Source organism: Semicossyphus pulcher, unplaced genomic scaffold (assembly GCF_022749685.1).
Source record: "Semicossyphus pulcher isolate SPU_LCO1_2020_fin unplaced genomic scaffold, fSemPul1.0.p SCAF_19, whole genome shotgun sequence".
Taxonomy (NCBI): Eukaryota; Metazoa; Chordata; class Actinopteri; order Labriformes; family Labridae; genus Semicossyphus; species Semicossyphus pulcher.
In genome coordinates this window covers 613,822-629,741 of record NW_027211692.1, presented here as the reverse complement: position 1 = coordinate 629,741, position 15,920 = coordinate 613,822, and the positions used below count along the sequence as shown (strand labels likewise).

At 47.0% G+C, this 15,920-nt stretch overlaps 3 protein-coding genes across 4 annotated transcripts; 1 reads left to right on the top strand and 2 right to left on the bottom strand.

Annotated features, from left to right (window-relative positions):
• Positions 1–1,039: 1,039 nt before the first annotated feature.
• spcs2 (signal peptidase complex subunit 2) lies at positions 1,040–4,706 on the bottom strand. The gene is made up of 5 exons (XM_069668475.1): positions 4,638–4,706; positions 3,414–3,497; positions 3,140–3,299; positions 2,719–2,854; positions 1,040–2,096 (listed from the first exon to the last, which is right to left on the bottom strand). The coding sequence occupies exons 1-5, from the start codon at positions 4,677–4,679 to the stop codon at positions 1,910–1,912; spliced, it is 609 nt and encodes a 202-aa protein (XP_069524576.1). The 5' UTR covers positions 4,680–4,706; the 3' UTR covers positions 1,040–1,909.
• A 1,897-nt stretch (positions 4,707–6,603) lies between these two features.
• On the bottom strand, positions 6,604–12,893 carry rnf169 (ring finger protein 169). 2 transcript variants are annotated; one of them, XM_069668041.1, is made up of 6 exons: positions 12,573–12,893; positions 11,527–11,597; positions 11,358–11,444; positions 11,104–11,204; positions 10,136–10,226; positions 6,604–9,633 (listed from the first exon to the last, which is right to left on the bottom strand). In XM_069668041.1, the coding sequence occupies exons 1-6, from the start codon at positions 12,868–12,870 to the stop codon at positions 8,494–8,496; spliced, it is 1,788 nt and encodes a 595-aa protein (XP_069524142.1). In that variant the 5' UTR covers positions 12,871–12,893; the 3' UTR covers positions 6,604–8,493. The 2 variants fall into 2 exon arrangements, with proteins under 2 accessions (XP_069524142.1, XP_069524143.1); XM_069668042.1 differs by lacking the exon at positions 11,358–11,444.
• Positions 12,894–13,716: 823 nt separating this feature from the next.
• lipt2 (lipoyl(octanoyl) transferase 2) lies at positions 13,717–15,902 on the top strand. Its single transcript, XM_069668062.1, has 4 exons — positions 13,717–13,839; positions 14,449–14,788; positions 14,867–14,993; positions 15,378–15,902. Exons 2-4 carry the CDS (start codon positions 14,480–14,482, stop codon positions 15,635–15,637), a joined length of 696 nt encoding a protein of 231 aa, XP_069524163.1. The 5' UTR covers positions 13,717–13,839; positions 14,449–14,479; the 3' UTR covers positions 15,638–15,902.
• The last annotated feature ends 18 nt before the right edge of the window (positions 15,903–15,920 follow it).

Below are 15,920 nucleotides of genomic sequence, written 5' to 3'. Positions count from 1 at the left end.
GGACGGACCAGGCGGCCATCAGACAGGCCATGGCCGAGAGACAGCAGCACTCTGACTGTCTGCTCCGCTCGCTCTCATCTGATCCCTGCTCACAGACACACAGCTGCTCTGCCTGCTGGCCACGCCCACCTGTACACTGACCACGCCCACCCCATGCAGGCCCCGCCCTCTGTGCAGCAGGAAGGCTTTAAAATGACTGCTGACAGGTGGAAGTGTGAGCCTGTGAAACAGCTTCAGACTAAAGTTTTATATTTCTTAGATTCTGGTTAATCGAAACATTTGAAACCTTTAAACGGCGCAGAGACACGGGGGAGATGAAATCCTGCAGAGTGAAACACGACCTGATCTCACTTTAAACACATCAAACATCGCTGTCAAAGAAAGAGAAGGGTCGCTTAATCAAACATACATTATTTAAATTATATTTATTTTACAACAAACATGTTAACAAAACAAGATTTCATGTAAAGATTTAAAGATGGACTCAAAGTGTCCTCTAACCGCCCTCCTTTGGATGATGAACACATAAAGTATATGAGTAACAGCCTGACGGTGACTCTTTAATTACAATCCCCCGTTTTTGTTATAAAAACTGTTTGCTGTAAATTTCAACGAAACAAGTTAACAGAATAACTCGGCCCCCCCGTAACTCGAGGTCTCTGAGCTGATGAGAAGCTTGTAGTTCTCCTGAGAGCGAGCCGACGTTTTAACCTGGTTTCTGTTCTTTAAACGTTACTTCCTTTTGATGAATCGACATGAGTTTCATGTTTGCTTTCTTTATCTCGTCCTTCATCAGCACTTTATCCAAGCTAAGCACTTCAGACTCTTACTTTGTGAATGACTCACATCCACACACGAGTTTAAAGTTTGAATCTGATAAATGTGTGTGAGCTGTGATGAGCACACCACACATCAACTGCAGACCACATCAGAATAGAGGCACAGCGCCGCCTGCTGGCTGAGCCGTGTAATTGCAGCTGCCTCCTGATTGGCTGCGGTGAGCATCCTTCAAACATTCAGAAACTGACCCGCTCTGAAGTCTCTGTAACAGAATCCATCTTTAATGTTTCACAGAGGTTACACACACAAACTACATCTTCAAAATAAAGCGTGCTCCACATTCAGTCACTTCCTGTTGTGAGGCACCAACATGGCCGACGTCTGTGTCCAGCATCAGGCAGAAAAACGGAAGCATTAAATGTTTTTACTCTGGTTTTATTTCTTCATCACGGCTGCTGCAGTTCACTTCCTCCTGCTGACAGAGTGAACGGTGACATGCTGTTTCACCTCGATGACCTTTGAGACGTCTCTTTCACCCCACAGACCTCACAGAATGCATCTCTATAAACCTCATCACACAGGGACAGAGTCAGAGAACAGACAGAAACAGATCCTGGTTCGGGCTCAAATAATCATCTGTAGCTTTATTACACTGTAATCAGACCCCCCCCATGAACATGATGTGTGTGTGGAGGTCGAGTCAGGCTGAGCTCTTTACACCACAGGTCAGAGAGGCGTCCCTCATATGGCTCCGCCCACCAGAGACATGTCACAGTCTGAGTGTTGTATTCTATCAGGATACCGAGTGATGGAACGCAGCCTCACCAGACGCACGTTTAAATCTCCAACAGGAACTTTAGAGGAGCTGAAATGTTTTAGAAGAGAAATACTGACGACATCCTCCCGAGTGTAAATGTTTCACCAGAGAACCATATTTACACTTAAACCGTCAAAACGTTGATAACAGAATGATTAAATGAGCTCTTAAAGCGGCAGAGACATTAAACAGAACAGTGAACTACAAAACATCAAATAAAAACAGGAACTCCTCCGTTATTGTGAGCAATCAAACCGTTGTGACAAGTTTCGTGTGTGTGTGTGTGTGTGTGTGTGCGTGTGTGCGTGTGTGTTATTTGGTCTTCTTGTCTGTGGCCAGCGTGTCGTGGAGTTTAGAAACACACTTCTCAAACTGGTCCATCACCAGCGTCCCGTCCTCGTCGAAGAACACCGACACCGACTTGGTGAACTCGGCCTCCCTCCAGTTCTTTGAGTGGCCGTCGGCGAAGGACACCCTGAGCGTGTACAGGTCATCGAACCTGAGAGACACGACGCAGAACATCAGACACCAACACGACGATAACTTGCACAGGAATTCAGCCAAGTCCTGACAGTGCAGTAAACCGCACCCTGATTGGTTCACTGTCTAAACACAAGTCCGTTTTCCTGTTTATCATGTTATTTATGTTCCTGTGCCTGAACCGAACCGACCACAGCCTGTATACAAAGATGTACAGCATGAAGCCAAACCCTCTCTGTCGCCCCCTGCTGACTGGCTGCAGTATAGCTCATAAAGCCCGCCTCCTCCATGTTAACAGATGGGACATGAGTCAAACTATAAAATCAAAATACACGTCAAATACATTTTTCTCCAACATGGTTTCTGTCATTATAGTTAGTTCTTATCGTGCTGATTTATGTCACAGTGTTCATTTTTCTGACAAGTTTACTTTTAATTAGTTATTTGATGCTATAAAAAGGGGGCGTGGCCTCATGATTGACAGCTCTGTGGACAAATGGGGCTCCTGCAGCGTTCTGTTCCCGAGTAGCAGAGTAGAGGAGGAATGTTTAGTCAGTCTGACTTCTTCCTCCATCACTCTGACATACTAAGAACTAAATGAGGCTGCTCCGCCAGAGTGCATGCTGGGTAATGATTCTGACCTTTTGAGAGAGGAGGAGAGCTGCCAGACGTGATCGGGATCCATCCCGGCCGGGTCCTTCTGCAGGGCCACCAGGAAGATGTTCTTCTCTTTGTAGGACGTGTAGAGAGTCAGGATCCCCATCATGATGAAGTACGTGATGGAGGAGAGTTAAGGAGCGCACATACAGACACACACACACACGTTTCTATGGTAACGTAACAAAGGCACAGATATCAGTTCTTCTTCTCTGCTCTGAAGCAGTCGTTACAGGTGGCCGCCATGACACCTTCATGGTGGCTGCACGGAGCAGCTTCCTGTGTAGCTGCAGTTTGGGAGCAGAGAAGAAGAACTGAAGAAGAACTGATTTCTGATTCTAACAGATCAGTGACATCACAGCAGGCGCTCTCAGGTGGACTTCCTGTCTGTGGTGGAAGGATATGAGATGACACAGCAGGCGAGGACGGGTCTGGACTCAGGGAAGGGGTGCAGGTAGTCCCAGACCAGAGCCAGCATGGCGAACAGGCAGGACACGGTGCAGATCACCAGCCGGCCGTCCACCAGCCGAAAGTTCTCCACGTAACCGAACTTCTCCAGCAGCACCTGAAGGGGGCACAGCAGCACACCGCAGGCTCAGACCTGATCAATCGATGACCACACAGATTACTGATGACTGAGAGGCTAAGCATTTTTCACAATAAAAGCATGAACGCTTGCCTTCTTGGCAGCATCATCCAGAGAGTTCTTCACCGCCGCTCCGTCCCATTTATCGATTTTCACTGGTTTCTCATCGATTCTCCACTGAAACAAAGAAACACATTAATTATTAACAATCTTTTCAATTCAAAGCAAAATACTCTGTTATCTAATCATTTGTTTTTTGTGTTTTTTAAGTTTAACAACACGAGAGATGTGTTAAAGAATAAATAGAGTTCAGATTGTAACTCTTTTCAAGGGAGGTAAACACCAGACATAACGTAGGACATGTTACAGCACAGGAAGCTGTAGGTACAATTATCATAATAAACTTGATCTTCTTAATATCTTCCTCCTCTCTTTTTATAGAATACCTGTCACTAAAAGTTGGACTGCAGCCTCCTACAGGTGAACTCACAAAGAACAGGTGAGGCTTTCAGTCTGCTTCTAATTGAAGAACTGAAGGAGAACACAGGAGACAACTCAGCTGCCAACTCTCAACTCTGACACCTTTTTATATTTTACATTATAAAGACAAAGGTGCCGAATTTCAGCTTCATGTAGCCTGCATTTAAACAACAGCCTGTTAGATTGAAGCTCTGAATGTAAGACTTTATTTATTCAGTTATTAAGTTAAACGTGTGAAACACATCAGCAACGTACGAGGACGTGCTGTTTTTAAGTTAGAACTACCAAATTGTGGTCTTAAATTATGTTATTTAAGTAGTAAAAACGGGCAGAAAGCAGGAGGAGTTCTGCACTAACGTGTCTGCTGAGCAGGAAGGAGTTCACTTTAAAATCAAGGCCGATTATAAGAACCATTGCTTACGTTCACAGCACATCTGCTCCTCTAGTCACAGACTGACAGTGAGTCATTTTAACGTCTAAATGAACATTAAAATGCCTGTTTTCTGAATGGAGTTTTGTTGAGCAGACTGAGCAGCTGGCTCACACAGCAGGAAACCGGAAACTGAACAAACCGCAGCAGTTTGAATACAAACTGATTAACGAGCGCAGCGGACACAGACAAATGTTCACCTATGTATTAGCTGTGTTACTTTTAATTCAAATAACGTGTATTTTAGCTTGCTGCCTTTAGCTTAGCATGCTAACAGCAGAGTATCACAGTAGCTGTCCTCCGGCGCACAGAGAGCGGACCTCTCCGCCGCTGCAGTCACAGCTCAGTAACACAGTAAAAGCTCAAACGAGTCTCCAGCTGACGGAAAGAATAAACTTTAATCTCACTTTCTCCAGCAGTCCACTCTTCCCGTTCCGCGCAGCAGCCATCTTCCCTTCCGCTACAAACACGACGCCTGTGACCTGGACGCTTCTGATTGGCTCCCGTAGACATTCGAACTCCCAGCCACGTGTGACAATGCTATCACGTCCGCGTGCCCGAGGAACGGGAGCAGCGTGCGCGCTCATCCGCTCTGCCCACAGACTGGTTCAGCCTCCGGGTCTGATGCTGGTCTGAAGCCAGTACATGCCATATTTAATATTTTATTTATGTATTATTGTTCAAATTTCATTTGAACCAACTTTTTTATTCATTTAAAACATTTGTTGTTTTATTTTGTTTTGTTTTTACTCTAAAACTCAAAGACTAATTAGTGCTGGACTATCTGTAGGATCAGCTGGTTTAACAGCTAGCTAACAAACAAACTGAAGTCAGTGTTTGCAGGTAGAAGGGTGCACTTCTGGTTTTCTTACAGTAACCAAAGGTGTCCATCAGGGGTCAGTCCTGGGACCTCTCCTATTCATTCTTTATATCAATAACATCGAACATTAAAATGTTGTTAAAACTATGTTTCATTTCTAAGCCGACGACACTGTAATGTATGGCTCAGCATCCAATCCAGAGCAGGCTGTCTGTGCCGCTCAACAAAATGTTTATAATCTCAAACTTGTTGCTGTTCTCAAATACAAAATCAAGGCCACTAAAACCTCAATCTGTACTTCCCAGGGTACACAGACTGAGTGAAAGATAAAAGATTAAACTGGGTTTCTGCTTCAGATAAGATCCTGCCTTTCCTTCGAGTCTGACTGGTTGCTGCCACTTTTATGTCTGTGCTGGACGATGGTGATGTTTTATACATGCACGCCTCCTATCAAAGCTCACATGCTCTGTTCACTGTGCATCATGGAGCACTGAGGTTCATCACTCATTTTAAAGGCCTCACTCATCACTGTTTGCTGTCTGCACCTGTTGGATGGTCCGCGTTGTCCACACGTAGACTTAAACAGGGGCATATTCTTATTTACAAGTCTTTCTTAGGTCTGCTTCCCTCGTACCGTCAGAGCTGCATCAGTCAGAAGAGCAGGAGCTTCCAGTCTGCGGTCCAGGACCTGCCTTCACTGTCTGTGCCACAGGGTAGAACTGAACCGGGGAAAACAGCGCGCAAGTTTGCTGCTCCCTTTACATGGAACCAATTACACAGAGACACAAACTGTGGTATGTTTGTGTGTATGGCTGTCTCTCTGAATTGTTCATCTGTCTGTCTGTCTGTCTGTGTGTCTCTGCCTGCCTGTCTGTCTCTCTGCCTGTCACTTTTTTTCAGTAGATTCCAAAATGGTTTAACAAAAACATTTTAACATCCAGAAACGTTTTTCCTCTCTGCTGCATCTAGCAGAGATGTGGACTTGAGACTTGGACTCGAGTCGACTCGAGTCACTGTTTTGATGACTTGCTACTTGATTTGACAAAAAAATAAGTGACTTGAGACTTGCTTGGGACCTGAGCAAAGATGACTTGGTCCCAACACTGACATAAAGAACATTTAATTTATATTAATATAAAATATATACTTTATGAAATCCCAGGTAGGTTTAACTCTCTTATTATAGAGCATTACTGATTAATGGACAGGTTTTATGTCTTCTCATGTTCACGTCTAACTAAACTTGTTTCTTGTTTTAAAGCTGCCACAAAAAAAGTTTGGATTCAAGTTTTTTCATTCATTTTCTGTAAATCTTTAACCATATAAATCTACATTTACTGTTTGATCTGTGTGTGTGTGTGTGTGTGTGTGTGTGTGTGTGTGTGTGTGTGACACAGAGAAGCAGACAGGAGGCGCGTTGAGTCGTCTCAGGTTCTTTTTCAGCAGCTCCTCACATACAAACATTTAGCATCAGACACACTCACATCATTTGGCACTCAGCATTACCCCCCCCTCCCCGCCCCGACCTCTGACCCCCCCCCTCCTGAACCCTCTGCTGTCACACTGCATCAACTGAACTGTAGAAAATGTGCATATCAGTGTAGTCGAGTAAAGAAGCCCTTCAGAGTCTCAGACTGTTCAGATGAAATGACAACATGAAACAGGAAGTACATCCATGTGCAGAACCGCAGCCACAGCTGGAACCTCGTTCACATGTACTTCAGCTGAGCTCTTCACGTCTTAAACAAAGTGACTGAGCCTCACAGCTCCTGTCAGCTGCTTCGGCTCAAAATAAGGAAACAATTAGACCGCTTACGTCTTTGATCAAGCACATCGTTCTTTACGCTTCAACAGTTTTACTGTCAAACAGATGTCACCGTGATATTTGGTAGCTTTGACGAATGACACAGACTCTGCTGTGAAGGCTGAGGTTCAGCAGGTTGACCCGAGTGTTTCTGTGTGTTTGACATGTTCTGAGAACAGAGCCAAAGCAGCTCAGAGAAGCTGTGACGATCTCTGTGACTGTTTGTCCTGATGTTCAATTCGGGTTTGTTTCAGCAGCACATGTAGACTGGTCAGAGCTCTCAGGCTTAAACGAATGTCAGTGAGAATCAGTGGAATGATGTGAACACGACTCGGACTCTTCGGGTCTGTTCTGGTCCTCGGGTGGAAAGCAGCTCAGTCTGCGTACAGACTACAGTACCCATGAGCCTCAGCGGTCACAGAGGAGAGTCCAGAGCTTCAGCATGGCGCGGGTCACTCCGTCTGAGAAACGTTCACACTGGAAGACTGTCAGCTGAGCAGAGAGCACACGCTGGGAGAGCTGCGTCTATGTCAAGGCTTTCCAGCAGAAACACCCGAGCTGTGGACCCGGAGGCCCCCGTGGCCCCCCGTGGACCCGAGGCCCCGGTTCTCTGTGTGTCCATTAGTTGACCATAACTTGATTTATTGCACATTTTTCCTCCGGTGATTTTAAACTGCCTGCTTCCTGTGTTTACCTGCTGCTGAGTAACCAGGTACTGGTGGACCCAGAACAGTGGTTACCTTGAACGAGCACACTGATCTTTAGTCTGTCATCAGCCAATCACAGCCCTCCTACAACCAGGGGCATCAAATCTGTGTCCTAATTGACTAAAAGGAACAAACAGTGTCTGGATGTCTGCAGCAGTGACTTTGTTGTTTTAAATGTTCAAATTCAGCAGCAGCTCCTGTGTGCTGTTAAAATCCCTGTTTTTCTGAATGGAGTCTGGTGTGTGTGCAGAGAGCGATGTAACGTCTGTGTGTGGTTAAAACAATCATCTTCCTCTGTAACAAAAAGGTCTATCTCTGTAGGGATCCTTTCTGTCATGTTGTCACACACTTAGAATAACAATCTGAGCCTGTCAGTGGAAACAACAAGAACTTTTAGTGGACGACCTTTGACCCATCAAGGATTATGTTGCAGCCATTACAGCCTGTTTCACTGCTGCAGGATGAACACATCTACTGGAGACACTCACACACTGTTTTCATCTGTTATTAAACACAGTGTGAGACACACAGAGCACCTGGGCAGGTAGATTCGGTCAGGATTGAGGGTCACCAGGTTCCAGCAACAACTGTGATGAACCAAGTTACACTTTGAGTCCACGTTAATGTCATTGGGCCCTCACAGCTGCAGCAACAATCATGTCTGTATTATAATCTGTGGGTTTGTCTGCTGATTGGTTGTTTAATTACTGAATCTCTAAAATGAAGTCGGACCTCCAGACTCGACACTTTGCCTCCTGACTTTCAGTTTTGGCGATTTGCTGGTGAAAGTGTGAAAGAAACGTTCGTTTAACTTTCCTTCCACAGAGTTCAAAATAAAAGGCTCTAAAAACATTCACACTGTTCAAACCTTCAGCAGTCGTCTCTTTGCATATATGAACTACTTCCTGTCTGAGTCAGCAGACTGCTCCTCTCTAGTGCTTCTTATTGATTCGTCGGGATCGCCTCAGGCCACGCCTCCTGCGGTTCTGATTGGACATCCAGGACCGCAGGAAGTAGGTGTCCGGGCTCCTCCTGCGGTTGCTGGTCTGGTTCTCCCGGTCGAACTGCCTCTGCAGCTTCAGGGCCAGCGCTCGGTCCTGACGCTCCTGCTGGATCTGACGGACGTACCGCTCGTCCAAGGCCTCCTGGCCGACCGACCGGGTCCTCTTCAGGTCCGACTCCCGGTCTGAGTCCAGGTGTTTGGTCTTCTGCTCCCTCTTCTTGCCCCTCCTTGAGGTAGACTGCTTGTGGAGGCTACTGTCGGACTCCCTGCGTGGACTCTGAGAGTCCTTTGGCACTAATTTACACGACTGGAAACCAGAGTTTTTACTGTACGGTGAGAACGACTGTCTTCGGCTGAAAAGCACTCCTCCGCTGCCGGACTCAGGAGCACCGACTGTCGCTTCAAAGTCTGTACTTCCTCTGAAAGTGGCCTCGCTGCTGTAGCGGATCGCAGGGACCCGGATCTTCACAGACTGTTTCTGCAGAGTGTCCGAGTCACCGGCTGGAGGCTCGAACAGCAGCCTCCGCTTGTTGACAGCCGTCACTCTGTCTCTGTCCCGTCCTGCGGGGGACTGACGAGTCTTCGCGCCGCCCCCTCTGCTCTCTGCCCCCCTGCCCGTCTTGTTGTGGATCTCGTTGACCGGGCTCGTCAGCGTGGCCTTGGAGTTCACTTTGAGGCTCTGCCGGTCGAGTTCAATTTGCCTCCACTTCTGCAGGACGGCAGGACTGGCCTCGTAGCTGGTGGCCTTCTGCAGGCCGCGGGTCAGGTTCCTGGGCGTGGACTTGACGATGGTGGGCTCCATCAGACGGCCGTCTGGCAGGCGTTTGGGCGGCGTGCACGGCGAGCACACGATGGGTTTGAAGTGGTTGAGTTCTTCAGAGATGCTGTCGTTGCTCTCGGGGCTGATGGAGCGCTCCGGTCGCGGTGGAATAAGGACCAGCGGAGTCGATGGCGTGATGACGGCTCGCCAGGTGAGCCTGCGGTCGGGGGCGGTGATGGGAGCGGAGACGGAGCGACTGTTCTCAGAGGAGAGGAGGATCCCTGCTGTGAAGCTGTGACTGATACCGACCTGACAGACGGAGGGGAACACAGATTAAACACAGAACAGAGGTCTCTGTCTCTGGGTGTGTGATGTAGTGAGTGCTGGATGGTTGAGAACACGCTTATAGCTGTGTAGTTAATATGTGCGGTGAAACCCTGACCTTCCTGCTCACTAGTGCTTTAACAGCAGATGTTTATAGTCGACATGCTTTTCTTGTTATCATCTGTGTCTGGTTCTTTTTGCTCTCTGTGAAGAACTGTTGACTTCTGCTCAATAAATACATTTATTCTTTCTTTGCACAACAGCAGACGATCCTGCAGCTACGATCACAGAGGCCGTTGAACTTGGCACTGGGATGGAACGGTTAAAATGGACGTGATTCTTTTTTTAAGGTTAAGAGGCGTCTACATGAATTTCACTAGTTTAAACCAGAGTTAAACTGAGATGCCTCCTGACTGTCCGAACTCTCCGGTATTATAAACATGGTGTCTCAGGTTAGTGACAGAAACATTCTCTGATTCTAACTCACTCTGTCCATCAGGGCCGGCTGCGTGACCACCTTCAGCTTCCCTCCTCCGTCCTCCACCGAGTCCGTGCAGCTCTGACTCCTCTGAGAACCACTGACGAAGAGGAGGAGGAGGAGAACAGGGAGGAGGAGGAGGAGAAGAGCACAGGTTAGTTGGGGCAGGATGGTATGCTTGTTTCTTCATCACTATTCTCTGTTATTGATTGGATACATGCCGCTTCTTAAGTATCACAATTCAGTTCGACAATTAATTGACTGATAAACTAACCATGAGGAGAAGTCACATCAGAGACAGATGCGCTTCACGTCAGTCAGTCTCAGCAGCCTTCCCTTCACTAGTGTGGAGGGGGTGTACTCGGGGGGCTGCTGCAGCTAAGCCGTGAGGCTGTTTGTCTCTATTTAAAGTAAAGATCATGAAAACCAGTAAAAACACTGAAGCTGTTTCACTGACTCTCTTCTGTGAACACAAAACCTCAGGACGAGCCGCGGCTAGCGTTAGCGCTGCTTGAGTTCAGATTCCTGCAGCGTTCCTCACAGGAGGTGATAACAGGAGCAGAGGGATCCACAGAGCGCTCCTCCTCTCCAAACAAACACGATCTGAACCGTTCAAACAGGTGATAAAGCAGCTCCAGGTTATATCAGCGTTTCTCCCACATCGGTGTTTAACTGTTTAACATTCTGTCAGGTCTTCATTAACACATTCATTTATTTGTTTGCTTGGTTCTTTTGAGAGCGCGCCGTGTGAAATGACCCACTCGCTCCCGCTGGAGCCGCAGAGATTTGATTGGCTGAGCAGCTTCAGGTCTGTGAGTCTCCTGCTCCTCCAAAACCGAAACGAAACGGATCGAAAAAGAAAGAATCGTGATACTATAGTAATTCAATAAGGTCAGAGGTCACACAGCTTCAACTGTTTTTCTGTGCCCTGGAGCTTGTCTGACAGGCTGTCAGGTGTACAGGTGATGAGAGCTCACCTGGTGAAGGCTGCAGAGTTTTTGGTTTTCCTGATGAAGGCGGAGATGTTTCTGATCCGCCTGCTGATCGGCTCCTCGTTCTCTGAGTCAGACAGAACTCCCTGAGAAAAACAGACGTTTTAAGAAACACGTGAGCCTGTGCAGACGGAGGTCCAAACTGTGAACACATGAATCCATCATCCGTTCATGCTCTAAAGAAATGACGTGATCACATCTTGACTCCCTGCTCACACCGCTCCGTGTGTCACACTCACAGGCTCCTCGTGGAGTCGGACTGATTCGTCTTTACAGATCAGAGAGTTCCTCCTCTTCGCCTCCTCTCTCTCCTCAGACACCAGCAGCTGAAACACGAGCGTCAGAGTCTGAGGACGCTGACTGATCTGAGAAACAACAGTAACACACGCTGCGTTGAATCAGACTCACCTTGTGTTTCCCGCTTGCTGCTGATGGAACGTCCGGACCTTTTGGGATGAAGGCGGGAGACACGAAGAACTCTGAGGAGACAGAACATCAGGGTGAATCTGAAGAACCCGACTGAAACAAGAGTTAAAGTCCTCTGCCACCGTTTTATCAACTTCATGTCACTAATCATGTTATCTTATCTATGTTAGGAAACAGACAGACATGTAGGTCTCTTTTGTTTTATTAAGCCACCGATTCACCTGACAGATAAAAGTCCTGATTATTGATCTACACTCTGAAACACAGACATTCATACCAATGTGAAAACACAACAACCTCATGTAGCTATCATGGACGCTAGGAAACATGAGCAACACGATCAAAGTGTTGCTGAGTTAATGACCAATACAGGTGACAGTCGCGTGAGCGGTTTAACTTAATGTAAGTGTGAGTGGTTAACAGTCAGATGAAGGCGTGACGAAGGAGACAGACAGATAACAAGCAGCGGCTCTAAAGCAGCTCCTCCTACAGCTGCACAAGTCTGGACAAGTCCTCCAGCAGCAGACCTCCCGACACTCCTGACCAAAACTACAAAACTCTCACGTTTGTACTTCCTGTCACAGTTTGGGCACGTTTATATGAAACTGATAATAAACATGAGAGTGACCGTGTGTGCTGTCTACTGAGGTCCGTGTTTTCAGCATCTCATTGATTTGAAAGTAACTGAGCTGACTGGAGGTCAGATTCTGCTTCATACAAAACTCCATTAGAAAAACACACATTTTAACTCTACCTTTGAAATGTATAATGTAATCTGATTCAAACGCAGTGTTCCGCAGACTGACGAGCGCTGCTGTTGTCTGTGAGCTGACTCAGGGTCAGTTTTACCTGACAGACGGTGCTCACCTCCTCAGGCCTCCTGCTGCTGACGTTAAACTTACAATAAAGTTAAACTGTGAAACTCCGATTGTCTCTGATTTTCTGGCGCGTGTTTGTAGAAATATACGGCCGGGGTGGTGCTCATACAGCAGATAAAGAGCTGTAGTTTTCCCGGTAAACGCACTGACCTCTCCGGCTGTCGCAGTCCCTCTTGCCTGTCCTGCTGCTGCTCCTCTCGGGGTCGCTCCTCCTCCGGAGCCGCTCTCTGCTGCCGGAGTGTCTGCGGGCCAGGCAGAGCGGACAGGCCGGGTGTCCGCAGGGCGGGCTGCCGCCGGGCTGCCCCTCCGCACACGCCGAGCACTTCTTCGCCTCGTTCTCTGCCGAACTGGACCCGGACCCGCACCCAGCTCCAGGCCCGGACCGGTACCTGCCGGCAGACGCTCTGGCCGGTCTGCCAGGCCGTTCGGCGGACCCTGCGGTCGCCATCTTCCCTGGTGAGTCTTCTCTCTCCGGGCTGCTCTCAAAACAAACCCCGCCCTGCTGCCGCCGAAACACACAAGCAGTCCTGCGGCCCGCGAGGGGCGGGGTCGAAAGTCGTTCTCCGCCCACATCCACGTACGTCAGTCGTGCTTCCTTCATGAACAGTGGGAACTTTGGAATTTTGTCCTGTCTATTTAATGCGACCTACTAACTGTAGATTTTTCTCCTAGATTGTATTTTCCGTTATAAACTCAGACTATATGTAACAAATGGACCTCCTCGTTTTAACAGTGAAGCCAATGCTTAAAACTGAATTCTCCTTAATGGCCAGCAGGGGGCGACTCCACTGGGTCTGTTTGTATCAAATCTATAAGAAAAACAAATATGGTCTCAGGTTTAGTTTCAAATCTTCTTAAACACAGCATAATGTTCATTTTGTAAATTGTGGTCCCATTGGAAAAACGATTATAGTAAGCTTTATTGTGTGTCATATTACATGTGTCTTATTATATCTACACTGTTATATTTTTATTGGGATATATATGTTGTAATCAAATATAGGTCAACCCCGCCAAGGAAGATGTGGATAATATGCCGGGTATTCGGTTTACACTGTACTCAGATATATTCATCTACATGTCTGTCCGCCTGTTTGCAGATAGTGGCAGCAGCTGGAGGCTGCTCTTGAACGCAGCGTGTTAACCGAGGAGTATCGAAGCACACTCTAATTACATTGCTAAATAAATAATAATACAAAACAATTACAGTCTACATTCCGAGGAATAAATTCAATTCTAGTTAACTTTTTTGCGAAAGGTTTGATTTTCCGGTCGGCAGGTGACAGTGGAGTTCCGCATAAAAACGGAAGTGGACCAATTTGACCAACGAGGAAGAAGTGAATAACAACAATGGCGGCGCACTGTGGTCGGAGAAGATAGAGGAGGATTTCTGAAAGCTGATCGGTGAAGTTAGAAGGTGAACTATTTAAAGTTAAACAGATTTGATGTCGAACCTGTGATGAAACTCAAAGATGAAACCCGGAAACCGTTAGAGAGACTGAACTGTAGTCTGTCAGGGAGGTCAAAGTGCTGCAGTCACTTCATTAACTCTTCCTCTCATTGCAGAGGTGAATCACATAACACTGTTAAGCTGAATTCATTACATGTTTTACCATAAAACTGGATTCATTTTCATCTTCATTAAAATGCAATTAAATAAAAAATAAACGTGGAAAAGGATCTTAATCCAAATTGTCCCGAATTTCCCCCCTGGGGATCAATAAAGGATGATCTTATCTTAATATCAAACTGATAGATAAACAATCTGATCATGTTCAATGACCTTCAGTGAACCTGTAATGTGATGAACAATAATTTGCATCCAGCTGAAAACATGAAAGTCATATTAAAGTCAAATTAAGAACAATCCTGGTGTTAATTTTTAGGATTACACGCAGCCCTTACAAAGCCCTCAGTCCCTGAAGAAACCATGAAAAAGCTTGAAATAAGTGAACATAGAATCCTCCTGAGGGTAAATTTGATCTCTCCTGATTTAACTGAAAGGTTGTGTATCACTGTGTTCCAGTTCCGGTCTCCTGGTCTGGTCCCTGTGCTGGATGCAGGGCAGCAGACCGGTGGTGGAGGTGGTCCATCTGGGCCGGGTCTCCTACCAGGAGGCTCTTCGGCTGCAGCAGGTGTACATGAACCGACACCGGTCCGGTCCGGCTCACGCTCTGCTGCTCTGTCAGCACCCACCGGTGTACACCACGGGGATCCGCCACAAGCCTTACCCCGCCTCCCTGCTGGAGCGCCTCCGCCTGCTGGGGGCCGACATCCACCGCACCAACCGAGGAGGACTCATCACCTTCCACGGGCCAGGTCAGCTGGTCTGCTACCCAGTCCTCAACCTGTCCAGCTTCAAGAAGGTCTGCAGTGATTTAATCTTGAGTTTGATGTGGTGTAATGTGACCGTACAGGTGTAAATGTCTGATCTGGTCCCTCAGAGTGTGCGCTGGTACGTCTGTGAGCTGGAGAAGACCATCATCTCAGCATGCAGCAGGCTTGGCATCGAAGCATCGACGTCTCCTCACACTGGGGTTTGGGTCGGAGACAACAAGATCTGTGCCATCGGTACGACAACCCCCCTCCTCTCTGGCACTGGCTCAGTTTGTTCCACAGCAGATTAACGATCTTACTTCTCTTTGGCGCCACCTATGGTGATAAGCAGTAACTGCAGGTGTTTGTAAGAGTTGTTCCTGCATGATGCCTGATGAATTTTGTAAAGTGAATTAAAGTAACTCTGTCAGTTGTCAGTGTTGCTGTGCCTAAACGTCCTTCAGTCCTCCTCAGGTGTGTGATCACATTCACTATCTTTCTTCTTCTTCTTCATCTGGTCCATGATGAAATCCCACCTGAGTGTCAGTCTGCATTACTCCCTCTGACGGTGAACAAAGGCAGGAGCATCAGATGATCTGATCCCTGTCTGAATGTTGTGTTCTTGCTCTGTGTCTCCAGGAATCCACTGTGGTCGCTACATCACATCTCACGGCTTGGCTCTGAACTGTAACACGGACATGTCGTGGTTCAGCCACATCGTGCCGTGCGGTATCGAAGGTAAAGGAGTGACGTCACTCAGTGCTGAGCTGCAGAGAGACGTCAGCGTGGAGGAAACAATCCCTCACCTGCTGGACGCCTTCAGGGATCAGTTCAACTGTCAGCTGATGGACGGACAAACACCTGAACCTGATCCAGACTGCAGAGGATCATCAGCGTAGAAACAGACTTTATAGAACAAAAACCCACAAACATTTTGTTTAAACTCTTTTCATCAGGTGTGCAGCTAAATCTGTATGATTTACATGTTGCATCTTGTTGGCTAAAAAGCCTTTAAGCACCTTTAAAATCGACATATTACCTTTAAATCTGAACCATTCTTGTACATTGAATTCACCTTCATTTTGAATTTTAGGTTCAAAATCAGTGTTGGCTGTATTGCTTGATTTCTTTGTGTTACAACAGCTAATTGAATAAATATTAATTATCCCCTTCATTTCCATA